An 18,864-nucleotide genomic window follows, 5' to 3' on the forward strand; every position below is an offset into this window, starting at 1 on the left:
AATATATGGTATATGTGATTTGCAGATAGACTTTAGATTGTATCCAGATTACAGATCTGGCAAAGTGCTGAGGGGCCAAAAAACCCTTCTGGTATTATTGGTGTAGAATTGTCTTGGAAAGTGGCCATCAGCGGGGTCAGCATTCATCCTCCAAAGAAAGAAATACTTTTTAAAAATCACCATTGCCTTAAGATAAGAGCATCTTCTGGCAATGTGAGCTCCATTTGCACCCCCGTATAATGTGCAGGGGACCCTCTACGCAGGTTCCCTCTGTCCTGTGTAGTTGATTTTGTGGAGAGGAGTCGGCATTGCTGCAGTACCTCATGCACCATATTATACAAAACTTCATTGTTTCTCCCAGTGAATCATTTTTGGGGTAAAAATTATTCAATTCTACCCCAGGGCAAATTTATAAACGTTTACTTTGTCCAGGGGTATATTTTAAACGTAGCATTTTCACTGAGCTTGTTAACCATTTTTGCTATTAAAGGATCGCATGAGCTGAACAGGGACTGGGACAGATCCACCCACACATGAGGAGTAAGGTTCTTTCTGAGGGAGGGCAGGTGGCAGTGCTGGTGATCAGTATGTCTCACAGCTGCCCTAACTGCTGTGACACAAGCAAAAGGATGAGAAATTCTGCATCAGTTTTTGAAAAGTATTTATCATCCATGCACTTAGTTATTCTACTGCTGGTCCATTGCCTTGTTTCTCTGCTGTTATAAATCAACTGCTTCGGAAGCCAGCACTTCCAACTACTGATTTACAGGAATGGATAGTTCAGGAATCTAGGTATATAGCATGAGAGAGATGCCATTTGAGTAGAAAACTGAATGGAAGCCAGGAAAAAAAGATTGTTTTAAAAAGCCAGGACAGTGACACTCCGTTTAAAAAATGTTAAAAAACAGTTAAAAAACAGATGGGAGGCAAATGACAGCTCTTAAAAGTATTATTGTGTCAGGTCCAAATGTAATAGTGCTGATGGCTGTGGAAATGGATTTCCAGAAATGATTGGTCTTTCTTGTGATCCTATAAAATTTCCAGATAGTATTTTGATGATCTGTTCATGCTTTATTATGGGATTTATGTATAATAAAATAGTTTTTTTTTCAGATAATCTCTGCTTTTGAATTTACATTATTACATTACATTATTGTGCGTTGCAGTGTATGCTGTCCCCCAGTACAGCCAAACCCTCCCAGATCCCATCCCATGCCACTTCCTCAGTTTCCCACAAGCCCCAGACCAGCGTATGTGCTGATTAAGTGCAGGATTCTTACAGGCTCTGAGGTGTTTATTTGAATGCCTGACCCCTCTGAGAGCGTAAATTACTTGCTTTTTCTTTCTTTTTAAGAACACACAAAAAAATAAATCCAGGAAAAATAAGTTAATATAACGTTAAGGTGGAGAATTTTGACCAAATTTTTCTCAAAAGTTCAAGTTCTAATAGCCTGAGAATCTATGGTAGTAAGAGAGGAATTGAGGTATTGGCTGTTAAACGTGAAGGTTTCTATCTCTACTTCTTAATTATCAGTATGTATTTTATATACTATCTAATGTGTAACGGTGGATGTTCTCATTATGCCTATTAATTACATTACATTGTTTTGTGTTGATCTGTGTGCTGCCTCCCAGTACGGCCAAACGTTTTACTAATGCCCTCTTGGTCTCAAAATCTTGTGGCAATGAGTGCCACAGGTTGACTGCCTGTTGTTCATGTGAAAACAAATATTTTTTAGCATTAAATTTGTTGCCTTTCAATTGCATTGTGTTGCCTTGTTCTTGTGTTCTGTGAGAAGGTAAATAGGAGTGCCTATTTTATGCTGAGTGTGCAGTGAGAGTAGGGAGAAGGTATGTCAGAGAGTCAGCCCAAGAGCAATTTAGAGCAGATGGGGTCTGCTCTAAAGTTTGCCTGTGGGATATGCCAGTTGGGGGTTGCTGGGGTTCAATACCCTGTGGTCACTCCCCCTAACCACACCTTCCTACCTGCAACTTGCTCCTCCACCTTTTGCTCTGAAAACTGTGAGCATGGTGGCATAGGAGCAGTTATACTGACTGTGCCCCTACTGGAGAATCCCTCATGCCAGGGTATCACCATGATATTAGCCATGCTGTTATAGATAGCAGAAATCCTTTTGGTGGCGTTCAAATGCTTTTTGAAAAATCATTGAAAATTCCCTCTGTGGAAAAAAACGTGGTTCCTAAGACTATCAAGAAAAGCTTTTCAATAAGTATTTAGAGTTGGTTATTGCCAAACAAACAAACAAAAAAAAATTAGTGTCCTCCCTCCAAAAAACATAACTTAGCGGAAATAACTTTTGTACAAGTACAGTACTTACACAGCTTATAGAAGAAGTGACCATTCATACATTTATAACTATATACATGTAGTGAAAGCAAATTCCGTTTACAGACTCACAGCAGCTGGTGCTTTCAGCTGTAAGGGCAGTTTTTGTGCTGCAAACTTTGAGACACTTCAGCCTCTTGGGATATTTGAGATGTTTGCCATTTTTCTTATTTTGAAGGTAAACTGTTTAAACAAAATAATTTTGTATTCTAAATATTAAAATTTGTGACTTTTTATTAATTATCTGTTGTATTTGCATTAAATCAGTGGTTCTCAACCTTTCCAAACTATTGTACCCCTTTCAAGATTTTGATTTGTCCTGTGTACCCCCAAGTTTCACTTCACTTAAAAACTACTTGCTTACATTACAAAATCAGACAAACACAAAAGTGTCAAGCACACTATTATTAAAAACATTGTTTTTTCTCATTTTTACCATATAATTATAAAATAAATAAATTTGAACACAAATATTGTGCTTACATTGTAGTGCTTAGTATGTAGAGCAGTATAAACAAATTTTAGTTTGTAGTGACTTCGATAGTATTTTTTAATGTAGTCTGTTGTAAAACTCGGCAAATATCTAGGTGAGTTAATGTACCCCCTGGAAGACCTCTGCGTACCCCCAGGGGTATATGTACCCCTGGTTGAGAACCAATGCATTAAATAGACCTTAAAGGTAATTTGCATTTTATCAACTAAGCCTTTAGAATCCTGAAAATGTCTTTGAAATCTTTTTTTATGTGATCTATTTCTTATTCAGGAATCTTTCACATAGAAAAGAAATTTATTCAAGTATAATGTGTTTTAAATGATAAGATTCAACTCTTTGTTAGGTAACTAAATGTCCTGTGGTAACTTAAATTGATGAAATTTTGGGCAAAGTAAGTGCAGAAGTGATTGGTGGCATTTCACTAGAGAAATGTGAGATGCAAAACTCTGTTCTTCACCTCTTTGTACATATATAATTTATGACAAACATATATTAGCAAAATACCATAAAACAAAGTTAATCTCTTGTGCTAATTTGACTTTCCTCTTTGAAAATTCTTTGGACTACAGTAGACTTTGCAAACCTATATATCTGACCTAACTAATTAGCCCCCCAAATCTAAATCCACCCAGACTTCAAAAAGTTGAGAACTGGACCTGACCTTTGCAGCCAGTCTCTATCTGTCTAATGAGTCAAATGACATTTATAAATCTGAACATCCTGCCCACCTGCTCTCTCCAAATTTAACAGTGTGGGCTTTCTAGTAGTTAAAAAAAAAACAAAAAACCCCAACAGCAAAAACCACCCAGTAATAATACTATTATTTTACTTACGATGTAAAGGATCTTGGCACTTATTGTGGTTCCTATTGTATATATAACAAAAAAATCTAATAGTAGAAGAGCTGACAAAATATTGCCATCCTCTTCTCGTATATGTCCCTCCATAAAATTAATTTTTGCTTTGTCACTAATAAGAAGTGAGTTACTATGTTAAAATAACTGTTACAAAGCCATCAAGAGATACCCATCTGGTAACTGAGTAATCATATGATCTTATTGTAACCTTTGTGCTACCAGCCTCCATCTCCACTTCTCTGTGTTTATTTATCTCACTTGTATCACAACTAAAATCTATCTCTTCGGGGTAAGGACCTTGATTTTTACTTATTCAGTAAAGTGCGTGGCATACCCCGAGTGCTGTAAAATAACAGCTGACAGCAAGAATGAGCCTACTAGGACACAGAATATTACACCAATTAGATTGAGTTTTAAAAGAATGTTTTAGACTCCAAATGCTGGGGTAACTTTAAAAAATGAACATATTTCTGTATTGCCTGCTGTTGTTTAAAATGTAGCAAGAGAGGATGAGAAATGGATCAGAAACACATGGATGAAGAGATGAGAAAAGAAAAAAGTAAAAGACACAGAAGTGGGATACTTAAAGGGGAAAAAAATCCCTTTGGGTGTCTTCTCTTTCTTTCCTGCTCTTCCTTTAACTAAATAATGCATAGTTCGTTACGCGCAGAACCAGTCCACCATTCCCAGAAATCTGGAAAGCAACTCGGTATCAATTTGCAGTCAAGCATTTGCATGTGTAACTTTGTATTTCAGTAACAATGGATGCTGCAAATTGCCTGTCAGGTGAGGCACTGTGGGAACTCTTCTAAATATTCTTGACTTAATAACCAGATGCATAAAATCACTTACTCCAATTGTGAAGTTGTTGGGAAGTGGTTTTAGTCTCCTGCAAGTTGGAAAAGGATAGGGAATATTCATATTCAAAAAATGTATTTCAAATTATGTATTAGTTTCATAGTTTTATCATGTTTCTCACATCATCATCATATATCTCTGCAAATATCTATAACTTCTAATTATTCAACTTTTCTATATAATAACAGTGGCTTTAATTCAGCAAGGTACTCAACACATGCTTAACTTAAAACACGAGTAGTCTCATTGACTTCAATTTGATTACTCACATGGTTTAACGTTAGGTATGTGCCTATCTATCTTGCTGAATCAGGTCCCGAATCTGAAGTAATCTTCGTGAAAATTTTCCTCTGCAGCATGCTAAAAATGTATAATATTGGGGGAAGAAAAATCAAAAAGGGAGATTATCTAACAGTAGAAAACAAATTTAGAATATAATTGTGCAAAATTTAGCAAATCGTTGCATTCACCATTTATAAAGGTAGGGCACAATTTTGTTTTGAAATGCTGTGTGGTGGTGATAGTTGGACTGATCACTGTGAATTTTGAGAGTGGAATTTCAAAGGGATTTCTGCGCCTAAATCTCTGAGTCACTTCTGAAACTCTTCCCTTAAATGTGTCTAGATGGCCACGTAGTTAAGTTTAGAGAGAATGAGTAGCTAAAATACTTTCATAGTATATGGCCAGATATTTTCCTACTAAGTTTTAGAGTGAAATCTTGGCCTGATTAAAATCAATGGCAAAACTCCCAATTACTTGACTGGGACCAGAATTTCACCACTAAAATTTTAACTTGTGGGGAGTGATTTTGTGTCTAATCTGGATGTTTTTTGTATGTATCTCTGCCATTTTAATGTGAATTCTCAGATACACATGTCCCTTTCTAAACATGATGATATGTTTTATTTTTAAAAGTGTAAAGAAGTTTTACATCATTATAATACTAAATAGCTGCCTGGCTGTCTTCCAAACATATTTTCAGAAGTACCTACACTGTATCATAAGCCAGGTATCTATTTAACCTCTCAAAAGTATTGAATTTCTAGTACTGAATGTTTAGATCTGTGTTTTTTCTAAGCAGTTTTCTTTGAGAAGGTATCAGGTTTCTGGAATTGTTCATTGTAGAATAATTTTATCTAAATATACACACAGATACCTACGGCTTGAGCATTGTGCACAAAAATTCTTTGGGACAAATTTTGTTCTCTCATGCCCCAAGGTAAATATGGAATAACTCCACTGGTGTCAAAATGAGGCCAGTTATCACATTTCTCTCTGTGTGTGTGGAGGGGTGAAAGTGGGGAAAGATCTGTGCATATGTTCAGGGCACCAGTTTCCCAGAAGGCTTGTAAAATAGGCTTTTGCAAATCAACTCTTTATAAGGGATTAGATTCCTGTGCATTTTACACTTCCAGTCCAATTTTCTGTACAGTATGGTTACACAGGTCTGGCACAACCTGAAAGTTGTGAAAGGTCTGGAACAACAATATGCACAGCAGATGTTGCAATGTCATATTATCCATCAAGCTGTTTGTTATCCTCATACAGTCTTGTATTTTATTATACAGCTGCTGTGAACAAGAATCTATGTGGAATATGTTATTTTACGCAGTCTGTCTCATGCAGAATTAAGAGTTTGCCAAGACCACACTTTATATGGGGCTGATGGGCTGAAAGTGTAGAATATGCTGATAGACAATATAAAGATTTTCATCTGCACAAAGATTTACTAATGTAAATGTACTAATGTATTATCTTATATAAGTCTTAATGTCATCTTATTTGCTTGGGTTGCAATCAGTAACCTATTAGATAATTAGCTTCATATTCTGTAACCTTGTGGAAAAGTCTTATTTCATTAGGCTGAATAGAAGATACCATTACAAATTTTCTTACTAAAATTTGAATTGATTTCAAAGATTAAGCAGGAAAATCTTGGACCAGTAAACTAAATTGTCACATTCTGTATAGAACTAGTTCCACACTCAAAGTACAGGAAAAAGCAAACTAAGGCCATGCAGATTCACACACATTCTTAACATTTATGTATTCACTTCAATAGCTCTACTCAAAAGGCTTGATCCTGTAAGATGCTGAGCTTGCTGATCTAATCCAGTAAAGTACTCAAGCATGCACTTAAAGTTGTGAGTACTCTTATTGATTTGGTGGAACTACTCATGCTTAAAGTTAAGTACAGACTTAAGGTGCTTCACTGGAGCAGGACAGAGTGCTCAGCACCTTGCAGGATTGAATCCACAGGATGTGATCCAGAGCCCAGTGAAATCAGTAGGAATCTATCTGTTTGACTTTATTGGGCTTTGGGTCAGGGTGACAGGGCCAAAGTTAAGCATGTGCATAAATCTTTGTAAGACCAGGATATTTATTTAGCCACAACTCTATTTTGCTTCAGAGCTGGGATTCAAGAAAGAAAATCAATGAGATTACAGGTTGTGTTTTCCCTAAACAATTTCAGATATAATATTCTGACACCTATGAAGCAAACCCGCAGCCAAACCAAGGCTGCTCACTCAACAGCCCCTCCAACAAAGCTACCACTGAGTGGCAGTATGCAGATGCCAGGCCTGGGTTCTGGATCCCTGGGGCCTTACGTGCTACAGTGACGAGGAGTTTTAGTGGCCCCACAAAGTCATGAGACCTCCTCATCAGCCTCCTCCTTGCACTGGCCCAGGTGGCCATCCACCGGACCAGGAGGGGTGCTCTATGACAATGGGCTATTTCAGCTTCCTTCTCAAGTCACGTCCTCTGGGCCATGTCCACTGGCTTTCTAGACACCTTTGAGGAGCAGTAGGCACTATCCAGGGTCCTCTGCCCGGTATCCCCCCATGATCTCTGACTTTATCCCTGTAAACTTCATTCCCATCCCTGTTTTCTCATTTGTTGTTTCCCGTAATTAGTTGAAGCCTGACTCTGGTGGTCTCCTCCTACGCTGCAGGGGAGGGCCTTTAGTAACAGGCAGGCCCAACCCACCCATCTGCAGAGTCTCAATAGGTGCGCTCCAGCAGAGCTGCAGTGAGTCACCATTCGGACATGCAGCAACAAACCCGTTGCACTAACTTACTTTTCCTAAAGAGCCTGCAGTGACTCAGCCTTCAGGTGTGCAATAGCAGCCTATCCCGGAGTAGAGCCTTGGTCAGATGACCCCCAGGCCCAGATGTTTCCCCAACCCTGCCAGAACTGCAGATCAGTCTGTGCAACAGCATTACCAAGCCGGGAACTCACACTGCAAGGCTGCAGGAAACAGACTCTGAAGACTCCCAGCCTGCTCTTGATCCTGTTTGTGTTCCTGCCCCAGTCTTGCTGGAGCTCTATTCTAGTCTTGTACTTGTCCTACGCTGACCTTGCCCCAGCTCTATTACTGACCCGTTCCAGCCTCAATTCCACTTCCTGACCCTCCAGCTTTGACCTTGGCCTGTGCCTGGAGCCCAGCTACAGTACAGACTTGACTTGTGCCTAGACTCTGTCCACCCTGCTTTGACCCCTGGTTTGCATGTGGGCTCTGACTACAGTACAGATTCTGGCTTGTCTAGAGATTCTGATCTTACTTCTGACCCCAGCCGGTCCCTAGATCTCTATTTCAGAACCACCCTTGGTCCACTAGTGACCCTGTACCAGGCTTCGACCTCTGCTCCAACCGCTAGGCCTGACTACCAGGAGGCAGCACCTAACAACAACTTTATGCCTCATTTTCGGCAGTAAAATTTCATTCCCAGTTATGTGAAAATATTCTAAAACTTTCTGATCCTCTCTGAAATTTTTCTTGCATGATTAGCAAATTTTTTCAGCAAATCTGTAAACTAGTAATGCATTAGACAGAATAGATTTTGCCAGTTCAGAGCTTCTATCAGTAGTAACTGACTTCATTGACATTGTTACTGACTTCAGAGGGGCTACTCATGCTATTAAACCTATAATGTTTGTGGCATCAGATCCTAATTCAGCATCCACAGAATGTAAAGATAGAAAGTCCCTGTAAAAGTGTCTGATATTAGCAAATGTCTCAAGTGGCTAGTGGGGAGATCTCCGAGTTAGTACAGATAATTCTTTCCTGGGTATCTAGTTAGTGAATCTCACCCATATGCTCAGGATTTAACTGATTGAGATCTTTGTGGTAAGGAAGGAATTTCCCCTCAGGTCAGATTGGCAAAGACTCTGGATTTTTTACCTTCCTATGCAGCATGGGGCACGGGTCACTTGCTGGTTTGAACTAGTATAAATGGTGGATTCTCTGTAAGTTGAAGTCTTTAAATCAACATTTGAGGTCAGCAGTAACTCAGCCACAGATTGTGGACCTATTACAGGAGTGGGTGGGTGAGTTTCTGTGGCTTGCAATGTGCAGGAGGTCAGACTAGATGACTGTTATGGTCCCTTCTGGCCTTAAAGTCATGAGTCTAAGACATACTGTCATTGAGTATGTCTGGATGCTGGATCACTTGATGATTGCCTGTTCTGAAGCACCTGGCATTGGCCACTGTCCGAAGACAGGGCACTAGGCTAGATGGACCATTAGTCTGACCCGGTGTGGCCATTCTTAAGCTTTTAGAGGACTTCCCCACAGATTTTAAAATAATGTATTCTAAGTATGATCATGAACATTCTTTTAAAGAAGTTTTATGTAAGAAACTAACCAATTTTGTTACCTTGCCTTCATATATTCTTCATTATATCTTATGCAGACTTTTATCAGGCAATCAGTTTGCTAAAACATCACTTATTCCAAGATTAACAAAAAGTGAAGTACAGAATACAGCCCCAATCCTGCAGTTAGATCCACATGGATTTAATTGAGGGTTTGGAGCCTCACTTTCCACCTCGGAAATAGTTCACTGATAAAAATAAAATTGCTTATTTGTCAATGTGCAGAAGTAAACACTCAGAGTCAGCTACATACTTAAAAATAACCCCCAAACAATCCCAGTTCAAACATATTGTAGCTCCATCACTTTGCTTGTTTTTGATTTTTTGAATTGTGTCAAGTGATCAAGCCCCTATCACACATCCAGCTAGCACTTTGGGAGCTTTAAAAATTTCTAAGCAGCATACATGCTCAAGATGAAAGGCTTTTTAAATGTAATATAAAACTCAAGTTTTTTAAACTGCAGCATAAAAGCAGCTGTTTAACAGCCATTTTGGGTTCTCTCCTTATAAAGAGAAAATCCAAGTGGCAGTTTTGAAAGTCTTAAGATCTTTTTTTTTTTTTTTTCTTAAGATCTTTTTTTTTTTTAATTTTAAATTAGGTATAGTGATCATGTTAGCAGAATGCAAGGCTGTAGCTACTTTATAAGTAAATATCTCGGGTTTACCACTATATTTATTTGTCAGCAAGGAGAGACCATTACTGGAGCATAAACTCATTCTATTAATGTTATCACTTAATTGTATTTTTCAATATTTGTTATGCAAAGTTTCCAAATTGTGTTTCTTCAAGTTTTAAATAAGGATACTAAACAATGTAGAATGCTTAAGAAGGACTATAAAAGATTGTAATACTTGGACGAATTAAACTAAGAGCCTGAACCAAACAAAAAAGAAGGCTGGGATGTCACTCCCTACATGCATAAGGGCAGTCTGAATACTAAAATTAGAATGAATTAATAATGGTTCAGAGAGATTAGAAAAGCAATATAGAACCTTTATAGGTTGCTGGTTTGAATTCAGTGTGGCACATTAATGACTGCAAGAAGATGGCAGGGTTCTTCTGTTGATTTAACCTGTTTGCTGTCCATGTTCATCCTCAGATTAGTGAGGTATGTTTGTGATACTCTGCATGCATGGTGGCCTGAATAAGTAGACACCTGTGCTGATACAAAAATGGTCCACGGATATCTGCAGATGTAAAGCAGATATCTTCAGATTTGCAAGGCTCTGTGAATAATTAGACTCCCAAAGTCATTTCCAAGTCTGGGCTTCTCAGGGTATGTCTACACAGCAGCTAGTCAACCCTACCACTTCTCAGGGTCCTAGATCCTGATCTCTAGCCCAAGCCTGGAAGTTTACACAGCAGTGAAACAGCCCAGCAGCCTGAGCCCCATGTGTCTGAGTTGGCTGGCATATGCCAGCTGCGGGTGTCTAGCTGCTGTGTAGGCATACTCTCAGAAAAAGATAATTTTTATTTACAGACTGTGGGTTTGACTCTGAGAAGGTGCTGAACACAGCAAGCCCTTGGATTTCAATGCCAGCTGCAGCTGCTCAATACTTATTAGGATCGGTCCCATATACATTAGAAATTGAAATCACTTTGCATAAGACATTACATATATAACAAATAATATTGGCTCTTAGATTATTTGCTTTTCCCTATATGTTTAAATGTGGCATGGGAAGCATAAAGTCGTATTCCTTTGTTCCTGAAATATGTTGCTTCCTGGCAGTTTCTCTGTTTGGATGTATAGTTGATGTGCTAAATACAACCTGCTCTCAGTTTAACATAATGCACATCTATTGTTATTTTAAAATGAACCTCTAAGAAGAGGGGAAGGCTTTACTTCTGTTGTCTGGGCGGTACCTATGCTGTGGTATAAGTAAAATGTTTGAGTTTTCAGGGCTGTCAGTCTGGCATAGCTCACCAGAAATTAATTTGTGAAGCATGGCTTCTGAAAACAAAGGCCTTACTAACTTTCTTCCTTGTTTCTGTCAACAGGAGCAGTGCTTCTTGAATCTAGAGGCTCCTATTTCAAGAGTATGTGGCTATGACACTCCTTTCCCTCATATCTTTGAACCTTTCTACATCCCAGACAAATGGAAATGCTATGATGCCCTTCGAAAAATGATTAATTATTGATACAATTATTGATTAAGCCTACAAACATTCTAACCAAAGTAAGTGGAAGATTTGAAGGTAAAGTCATTTTTAAAGCAGGAATTGGCTATTGCTGCTTAAGACCGCGTTACAGAAAGGCACTTAATCCTCTGTCTAACTTTAAGTACATAGGTAGCCCCACTGAAGTCAGTGCTCGTAGTGAAGCATGTTTGAATACCTTGCTGAATCAGAATATTAAATATTTTGTATTCTGAGAGGTAAGATTAATTAAGAACAGTTGTTGATTGAGAGAAAAAAATCTGTACTGCTTCATTTACAAATATTTCACATATGAAAGCCAATTCTGTTTGAACTTTAAAACCTCCCATGCCTCATGGTTGGGTTCAGCCCCATGAAGTGCTGGTCATCTTCAACTCATGGTGACTTTAATGGGAGTTGAGAGTTCTCAGCTCTTTGCGGTATTGAGCCCCAAATGTGTGTAATACATTGAAGACACGAATTTTCCATAGTGTCTTATATTTCAGTTCAAAGATACTTATAAGCCTGTTATTTAAAGTTTACTCTACAAATAATAACCAAATAATGCATTTATCTGTATAGTTTTTCCAGCTACTTTGCCCTTTCACCCAGGTGGATTTCAGCTGTTTGCAAAACCCTGCAAGCAAGCAGTTTATCAAGTGGTATTTATTTCCATTACTTATCTCTAAATCATGAGGATGTTTAAAACACACCCCAAGTCTTAAATTTCTTTTAAATGTCTTAGCAAAAATCTGTTCTCTTCCTTCATAAACACATAGTGATAGACTGTTCATCAGCCAACAAAGCCTTTGAAAGGAAGTTGAAAATGACTATAATAAATCTTCTTTATTTACTAACTGATGTTACGATGTAAATCTGTTTTAAGCAAGTAGTTGACTTCCGATGGGTTTCAGTGGCATTGTAAAATAGTAGTATTACAGCTGCTGTATTTAGATGTACAATGTGAGGCAGTTGCTGGGATCCAGCCTTCATGGGCCTCATCTTTCTAACATAAAAATAAATTAGAAAATAGCATAATTAAAGATAATTTATATATTATGGAGTTCTTCTTGCTCCCACTGAAGTCAGTGGGAGTTTTACTATTGACTTCAGTGGCAGCAGGATTATGGCCAATATTAGTGACCCATTCTTGTGTTCGTATTTCCAGAGTGTGTGTCTGTGGTCACTTGTAAATATCCCATCAGAACATACCCTGCAGATGATGTAATGTTCCTATCTCAAAGACTTGAGCTGTTGCACTATTTCACCAATGCATAGCATATATATACCTGCTGCTGACAGCATTAGAACAGACCTTAATGCTTGAGACAGCTGCTAAGTGAGGAACTCCCTTTCTGCAGGGTCCAGTTAAGCTGTGAAGTCCCATTTGCATTTTTAAAAGATATGTGAGGTGCATTAAGTGTCCAGTTTGTACTGTTGACTTCACTGCACAGAAACTATCAGAGGGGACAGCTGGGGCAGCTAATAGTACTTTTGTTGGCATTGCTTTGGAGCTAGACTCCCTGAGGTGAGGGGAAAGCCACAAGGCTGAGGAGGGCCAGGAGGCAACATAGAGACACAGGCTAGTACTGACTTCCAGCTGATTCCAGGAAATCTGCAGGTTGTGGGGTCCATAACCCCCTCATGTTGTTGGGGATCAAAATGGGTTATGTCCCTCACAGACTGAGCTGCTAGAAATTTGTGATGGGAAACCTTGGAGTGTCATGTCCTCTTTGCAGGTCTGGGTGTAGGGGAGGGACATAGGCCTAGGAAATTTTGTGGGGAATCACATGAAATTCTTTGCACAGTTTTTTCAAACCACTGTGGCTGGGATTATGTATGGTGCTATGCATCCAGGTTGGGCCTATCTGTGTTAGATAACACAGGTCATGCATCCCATCAGCTTATAATTATTTAGGGGTATTGCAGTATTTAGTTTGCGTGTTACGTTAAGTATTTGCTTTGGCTTCTGAAAAATAAATAAATGGATGTTACCGTTTCAGTCTGTGCAGATTATACTGAATTGTTATTGCTTTGCCTTATTTCCACTTGTAACACATTTTTCCTTGTTTTGTTAATATTTTTAGAAATTAATGTACTTGTCAGAGGCAGTAATTACAAAAGATCTGTGTTCAGCTATCTGCTCCACAGAGTTCAGATTTAGGGATAATGTGTTTTTATCTGTATTGCTATGAAAATGAAAGGATAATTGTAGCATTTGCTGGCTTTTATACTCTGCGTAATACTCATTGGTGAGGTGGTTTGGTGACCCAGAATTTTGAGGTCAGTATGTTCCAAAGCCATTTATATGCAGCGAGCACAGCGATCTCATATAATAACTACCTTCTAAGAGACCGGAGATGGTTTTACAGTTCACAGCCCCAAGCAGAGCAGAGCCATATGTTTGTTGCTAGAAAGGCGGGAGAATCAGGCTATGAGTTGTCCTGTTCTTCTCATCCTGTTGCTGGAATGACAGAGGGGATGTACAGGTGTGTATTTCTACTCCCTCCAGTTATACTGTCAGAGATGAGTTTAGGGCTGGCCTTTAAGCTGCAGAGCTGGCATAGGTTTTAGGATCCCAAGTAGTCACTTGCTTTGGTCACGCTTGTGAACAACAACTTGATGTGCAGCAAGTAATTTTTGTATTTCTCCCCATGATCAAGTATTTTATTGGAGACTTGTATCCATTTCATTTAAGGGGTCTGAAAAACTGCCAGTTAATCAAAGGATAGCTCTGTGGTACATTTCTTTGTGTTTCTCTAACTTGTAGTTATTTGCATTGATGTTTTCAATATACATATCTATCACAGTGTTAAGAGAAGGAATAATGTATAAATATATCCCTCTCCATTCACAGGACTAAGCATTTCTTACTAAAAAGGTAATTCTGAATGCTTTGCAGAAAAACAGAGCTCCCTCCCCCCAGTCCTGCATCTGGCTGTGCACAGGTGTGCTTTGCTCCCAGTGGGTTGCATCGAGGCACTTGGATTCACTTAAAAATCCCTGAGCTGGAGAATGAAATAGTTTATTTCCAAAAGTAGCCTCTTTGCCTTGTGCCATTTTTTTTTTTTTTTTTTTTTTGGTGACTGGGTTGCGTGCGTGTTCACACATATATCACACATATGCTGTCATTTCTCTTGATATTGACATTTGTCATGGCTTTCCTGTTCATGGACAGGGTTGATAATATAATGTTGTGTGACTCATCAATGAGAGATAGGAAACATAAAGTCTCCACATAACTAAGTCAGACCTTTCAACAGCTTCTTGGCTGCTAGTGAGCTCACATTATACATTGCACTATTAAAATCTATAGCTCTAAATAATGCTAGCTTCAAGGTGTTCAGCTGTGCGTCACTAACACTTCATAGTAGGAAAGCAATCGAAGTGGAAAGAAGGAATGAGGTGAACATGAATATATATTTCCTGTATAGGTGCTGTGGTTATTGGCTATTTATAAAAAAAACTCCAACACATATTAGAAAGTGCCCTCATGTGACACACAAAATATCAGAGGCAGTTGTAATACACAGATGGCAGAGATGTCATCAGACCATTCCAAATGGCCTCCCTCTGGCCCCACAAAACTGTAGTACAGGACTGTGTCTTTCTGTCTGTTGCCACGTTCTCCATTTTATGGCTCTTTCCCTAGCAGATATAGAGATTCACCTGTATGAGAAAAATCTATACTTTATCTACTTCTATTACAGATTGGTATGTCTGTGTATACATTATGATAGTCTAGGTGGTGCTAGTAGTTACACCTATTTTACGCCTAATCACCTAACACTTTCCATCTTCCATTTCCTATTTTGAGTTATAATTTTGCCAAACTTAAACCATTCAGTCTCAAATTTATCTGCTTTCTCTACCTCAGGCTTCAGCAAAAACTACTTTTTCTGAGGAAGAGGTTGGGGGAAATTGGTAGTTTTGCCAATGTTAATTTTTCCCCCAACCATTTCTCTGAAGATCTTCAATGGTTTGGCATAAAGATCTAAAATTTAGAAGGGGAATAGTCCTGGGGTCAGTAAGGTGCCTTTTGCTGTCCTGGTGAAAATCTATCTATATTTCAGTAAATTAAACCTCTGAAAATTGCCATTTGTACATGATGCTAAAATTTCTAATTATTCCATCTGCACTGATCATGCTCCGGCCTCATAACTCCCTGCATTCTAACTGCAGTGACTGTATTCCAGCTCCTCAGAACGCCTTCTTGTTCCCAGTCCCCATTCCGCTTCCTACAGGGTAGGCACAGCTAGAGCTCCTGGTGGGACATAAGTGCAGAAGCAGCAGAGCTTCCTGCTTCCTTTTTCTGAGGTGTGCTGGGCTCAGAGACAGGAGGAGAGCTACTACACACTGGTATTATGTGCCCTTTGAAGCATTTATTATTGGTCATGGCTTCACACCCCTATCTTAGGAGGAAGGAAAGTATTCTCCCTTCATTTTACAGATAAAGTTTGTGAGAGGTTACACAAGGTCACTTCTGGCACATTTGAGAATAGACCTCAGATATCTAATATGGCAGGAACAAGTCTCACCCACTTAACCACGCTGTCTTTCAAAGCAAAAATATCACATGCATGTGCTTGGCTGTGCTGTGTGTAACCACTAGAACACACTCCTCTCCAGAGTCTGGAATAGAACCCAGAAATCCTGATTCCCAACAGCTGGCTACCAAAACGTGTTAAATATGCTACTGGCAAAGTATTTTTGTCATAGAATCATAGAATATTAGAGTTGGCAGGGACCTCAGGAGGTCATCTAGTCCAACCCCCAGCTCAAAGCAGGACTAACCTCAGCTATATCATCCCAGCCAGGGCTTTGTCAAGCCTCAGCTTAAAAACCTCTAAAGATGGAGATTCCACTACCTCCCTAGGTAACCCATTCCGGTGCTTCACCACCCTCCTAGTGAAAAACTTTTTCCTAATGTCCAACCTAGACCTCTCCAACTGCAACTTGAGACCGTTGCTCCTTCTTCTGTCATCTGCCACCACTGAGAACAGCCTAGCCACATCCTCCCTGGAACTCCCTTTCAGGTAGTTAAAGGCTGCTATCAAATCCCCCCCTTGTTCTTCTCTTTTGCAGACTAAACAAGCCCAGTTCCCTTAGCCTCTCCTCATAAGTCCTGTGCTCCAGCCCCCTAATCATTTTTGTTGCCCTCCGCTGGACTCTCTCCAACTTGTCTACATCCTTTTTGTAGTGGGGGCCCAAAATGGACACAATACTCTAAATGCGGCCTCACCAATGCCGAATAGAGGGGAATAATCACTTCTCGCGTCCTGCTGGCAATGCCCCTCCTAATGCAGCCCAATATGCTATTAGCCTTCTTGACAACCAGGGCACACTGCTGACTCATATCCAGCTTTTTATCCACTGATACCCCCAGGTCCTTTTCTGCAGAACTGCTGCCTAGTTCATCAGTCCCCAGTCTATAGCTGTGCATGAGATTCTTCCTTCCTTAGTGGAGGACTCTGCACTTTTCTTTGTTGAACCTCATTAGATTTCTTTTGGCCCAATCCTCCAGTTTGTTTAGGTCCTTCTGTATCCTATCCCTACCTTCCAGGGTATCTACCACTCCCCCTAGCTTAGTGTCATCTGCAAACTTGCTGAGGGTGCAATCTACCCCATCCTCCAGATCATTAATGAAGATGTTGAACAAAACCGGCCCCAGGACCGACCCCTGGGGAACTCTGCTTGTGACCGGTTGCCAGCTAGACATGGAGCCATTGATCACTACTTGTTGAGCCCTATGCTCTAGCCAGTTCTCTATCCATTTTATAGTCCATTCATCCAACCCATACTTCTTTAACTTGCTGATAAGAATACTGTGAGAGACAGTATCAAAAGCTTTGCTAAAGTCAAGGTATATCACATCCACCGCCTTCCCTACATCCACAGAGCCAGTCACCTCATCATAGAAAGGAATCAGGTTGGTCAGGCATGACTTTCCCTTGGTGAATCCGTGTTGACTGTTCCTGATCACCTTCCTCTCTTCCAAGTGCCTTAAAATGGATTCCTTAAGGACCTGCTCCATGATTTTTCCAGGGATTGAAGTGAGGCTGACCGGTCTGTAGTTCCCTGGATCCTCTTTCCTCCCTTTTTTGAAGATGGGCACTATATTTGCCTTTTTCCAGTCCTCAGGGACCTCCCCCTGTTGCCACGAGCTTTCATCCCCAACTAGTGTCTGGTCCATACAGAGGATAACAGCCTACTATTTCTACCAGTTACTTTTTTAGCTAATCTGTTAGAGATCGTGCTGCTGTTCTAAATGTCTTGAGTTCAGACCTTTGGATGACCCATCTGGGGGTCGATATAGTTCCAGATGGAATTTCAATTTGCCTTTTTTTTTTTTTTTTTTTAAACTTATGGAATTACATACAAAATATTACATAAAAAGTTTTCCAATACATGTTTATATACTGTTTCTTCTACAAGACACCTTCCTCGTCAGAATTGAGTGAATAAGGTAGAGAGTTAAATGAAGAGGAAGGACATTCTCTTTTGCTTAAGTTAAGTTAGTTTTCTATATGTAATAAATATATTCATATTGTTAACTGACAGTTTAGATACCTATAACATTTTGTCTCTTTTGCACAGTATTAGGAAATAACTGAAGTAGCCTTGAAGTTAAATGTTCCAGGACAACATTTACTACTGGACTTCATGACTGAAATAAATTGAAGCAAAAGATCTTGTTAGTTATGCTTAGGAAGTCTCCTGCCACCAATAGGGTAGAAGCAAGTTTAATCAAAATGTATACATGATATGAGTTAAGGGAAATCATCTTTTATATCCTGCAGGTAACATTATACATGAAATGAAAGAATGAGATTGTGGTTCTGGGAGGTATATATTTAAATTATGGATATTACTTTCTCCCTAAATGTGTATAATTTATTTTATCTTCTTCTTTTACAGAGATGGAAGGAAGAACAAGAATATACAGAAGCCTTCTTTAGAACTCTTGGCATTAATTCAGATCTGTGTGTTCTGGAAGTCCTATAGCAGATTAACTTCTCTGAAGTAAACCTATCCTGAATGCTCATCTTGGCTAATCTTCAAAAGCTCAAAATTCCCCCTAATTATGAAATCAGTGATGGACAGGTGATTGCTGTAATAAATAGTTTCAGATGTATTAAAAAAATAAATTCCAGATGTAGTATGAACTTTATTCACTTTCCAATGCTTCACTAGGATACATCTTTAAATGACTTCACTGTGTAAATATTATGTGGGATTTTATTCAATAAAACATATTGTACTCATGTGGTCTCTGTTTGCTTTTTCTGTTTTGGGAAAAGTCCAAAGAATTCCTTATTTAGTAACTATACATTTTAAACAAAAATACTGTTTAAGCAGCAAAACTGATCTCTGTGTCAAAATGGACAGTAGTTGCACACTTTCTGACATTGGAGCCAGATGGTCAAAACACTAGGCCAGGACCTGGGAAATGGGATAAATTCCCTGCTCCACCACATTCTGTGTGACTTATGTGCAAAAATGGCAATAATAG

The 18,864-nt window shown here is 39.2% G+C and overlaps 1 protein-coding gene across 2 annotated transcripts in view; it reads left to right on the forward strand.

Moving 5' to 3' along the window:
- Window positions 1–18,616, forward strand: part of BCKDHB (branched chain keto acid dehydrogenase E1 subunit beta) — a 272,429-nt gene extending 253,813 nt beyond the window's left edge. For both annotated transcript variants that reach the window (XM_067532623.1, XM_067532624.1), the window contains 2 exons: window positions 11,214–11,392; window positions 18,270–18,616. In XM_067532623.1, coding sequence (XP_067388724.1) covers window positions 11,214–11,354 — 141 coding nt within the window. In that variant the 3' untranslated portion in view covers window positions 11,355–11,392; window positions 18,270–18,616. The remainder of the gene's footprint in view (window positions 1–11,213; window positions 11,393–18,269) is intronic.
- The last annotated feature ends 248 nt before the right edge of the window (window positions 18,617–18,864 follow it).

The sequence above is a fragment of the Emydura macquarii genome, unplaced genomic scaffold, assembly GCF_026122565.2.
Source record: "Emydura macquarii macquarii isolate MOO-44397 ecotype Brisbane River unplaced genomic scaffold, CSIRO-AGI_Emac_v2 contig_3295, whole genome shotgun sequence".
Taxonomy (NCBI): Eukaryota; Metazoa; Chordata; order Testudines; family Chelidae; genus Emydura; species Emydura macquarii.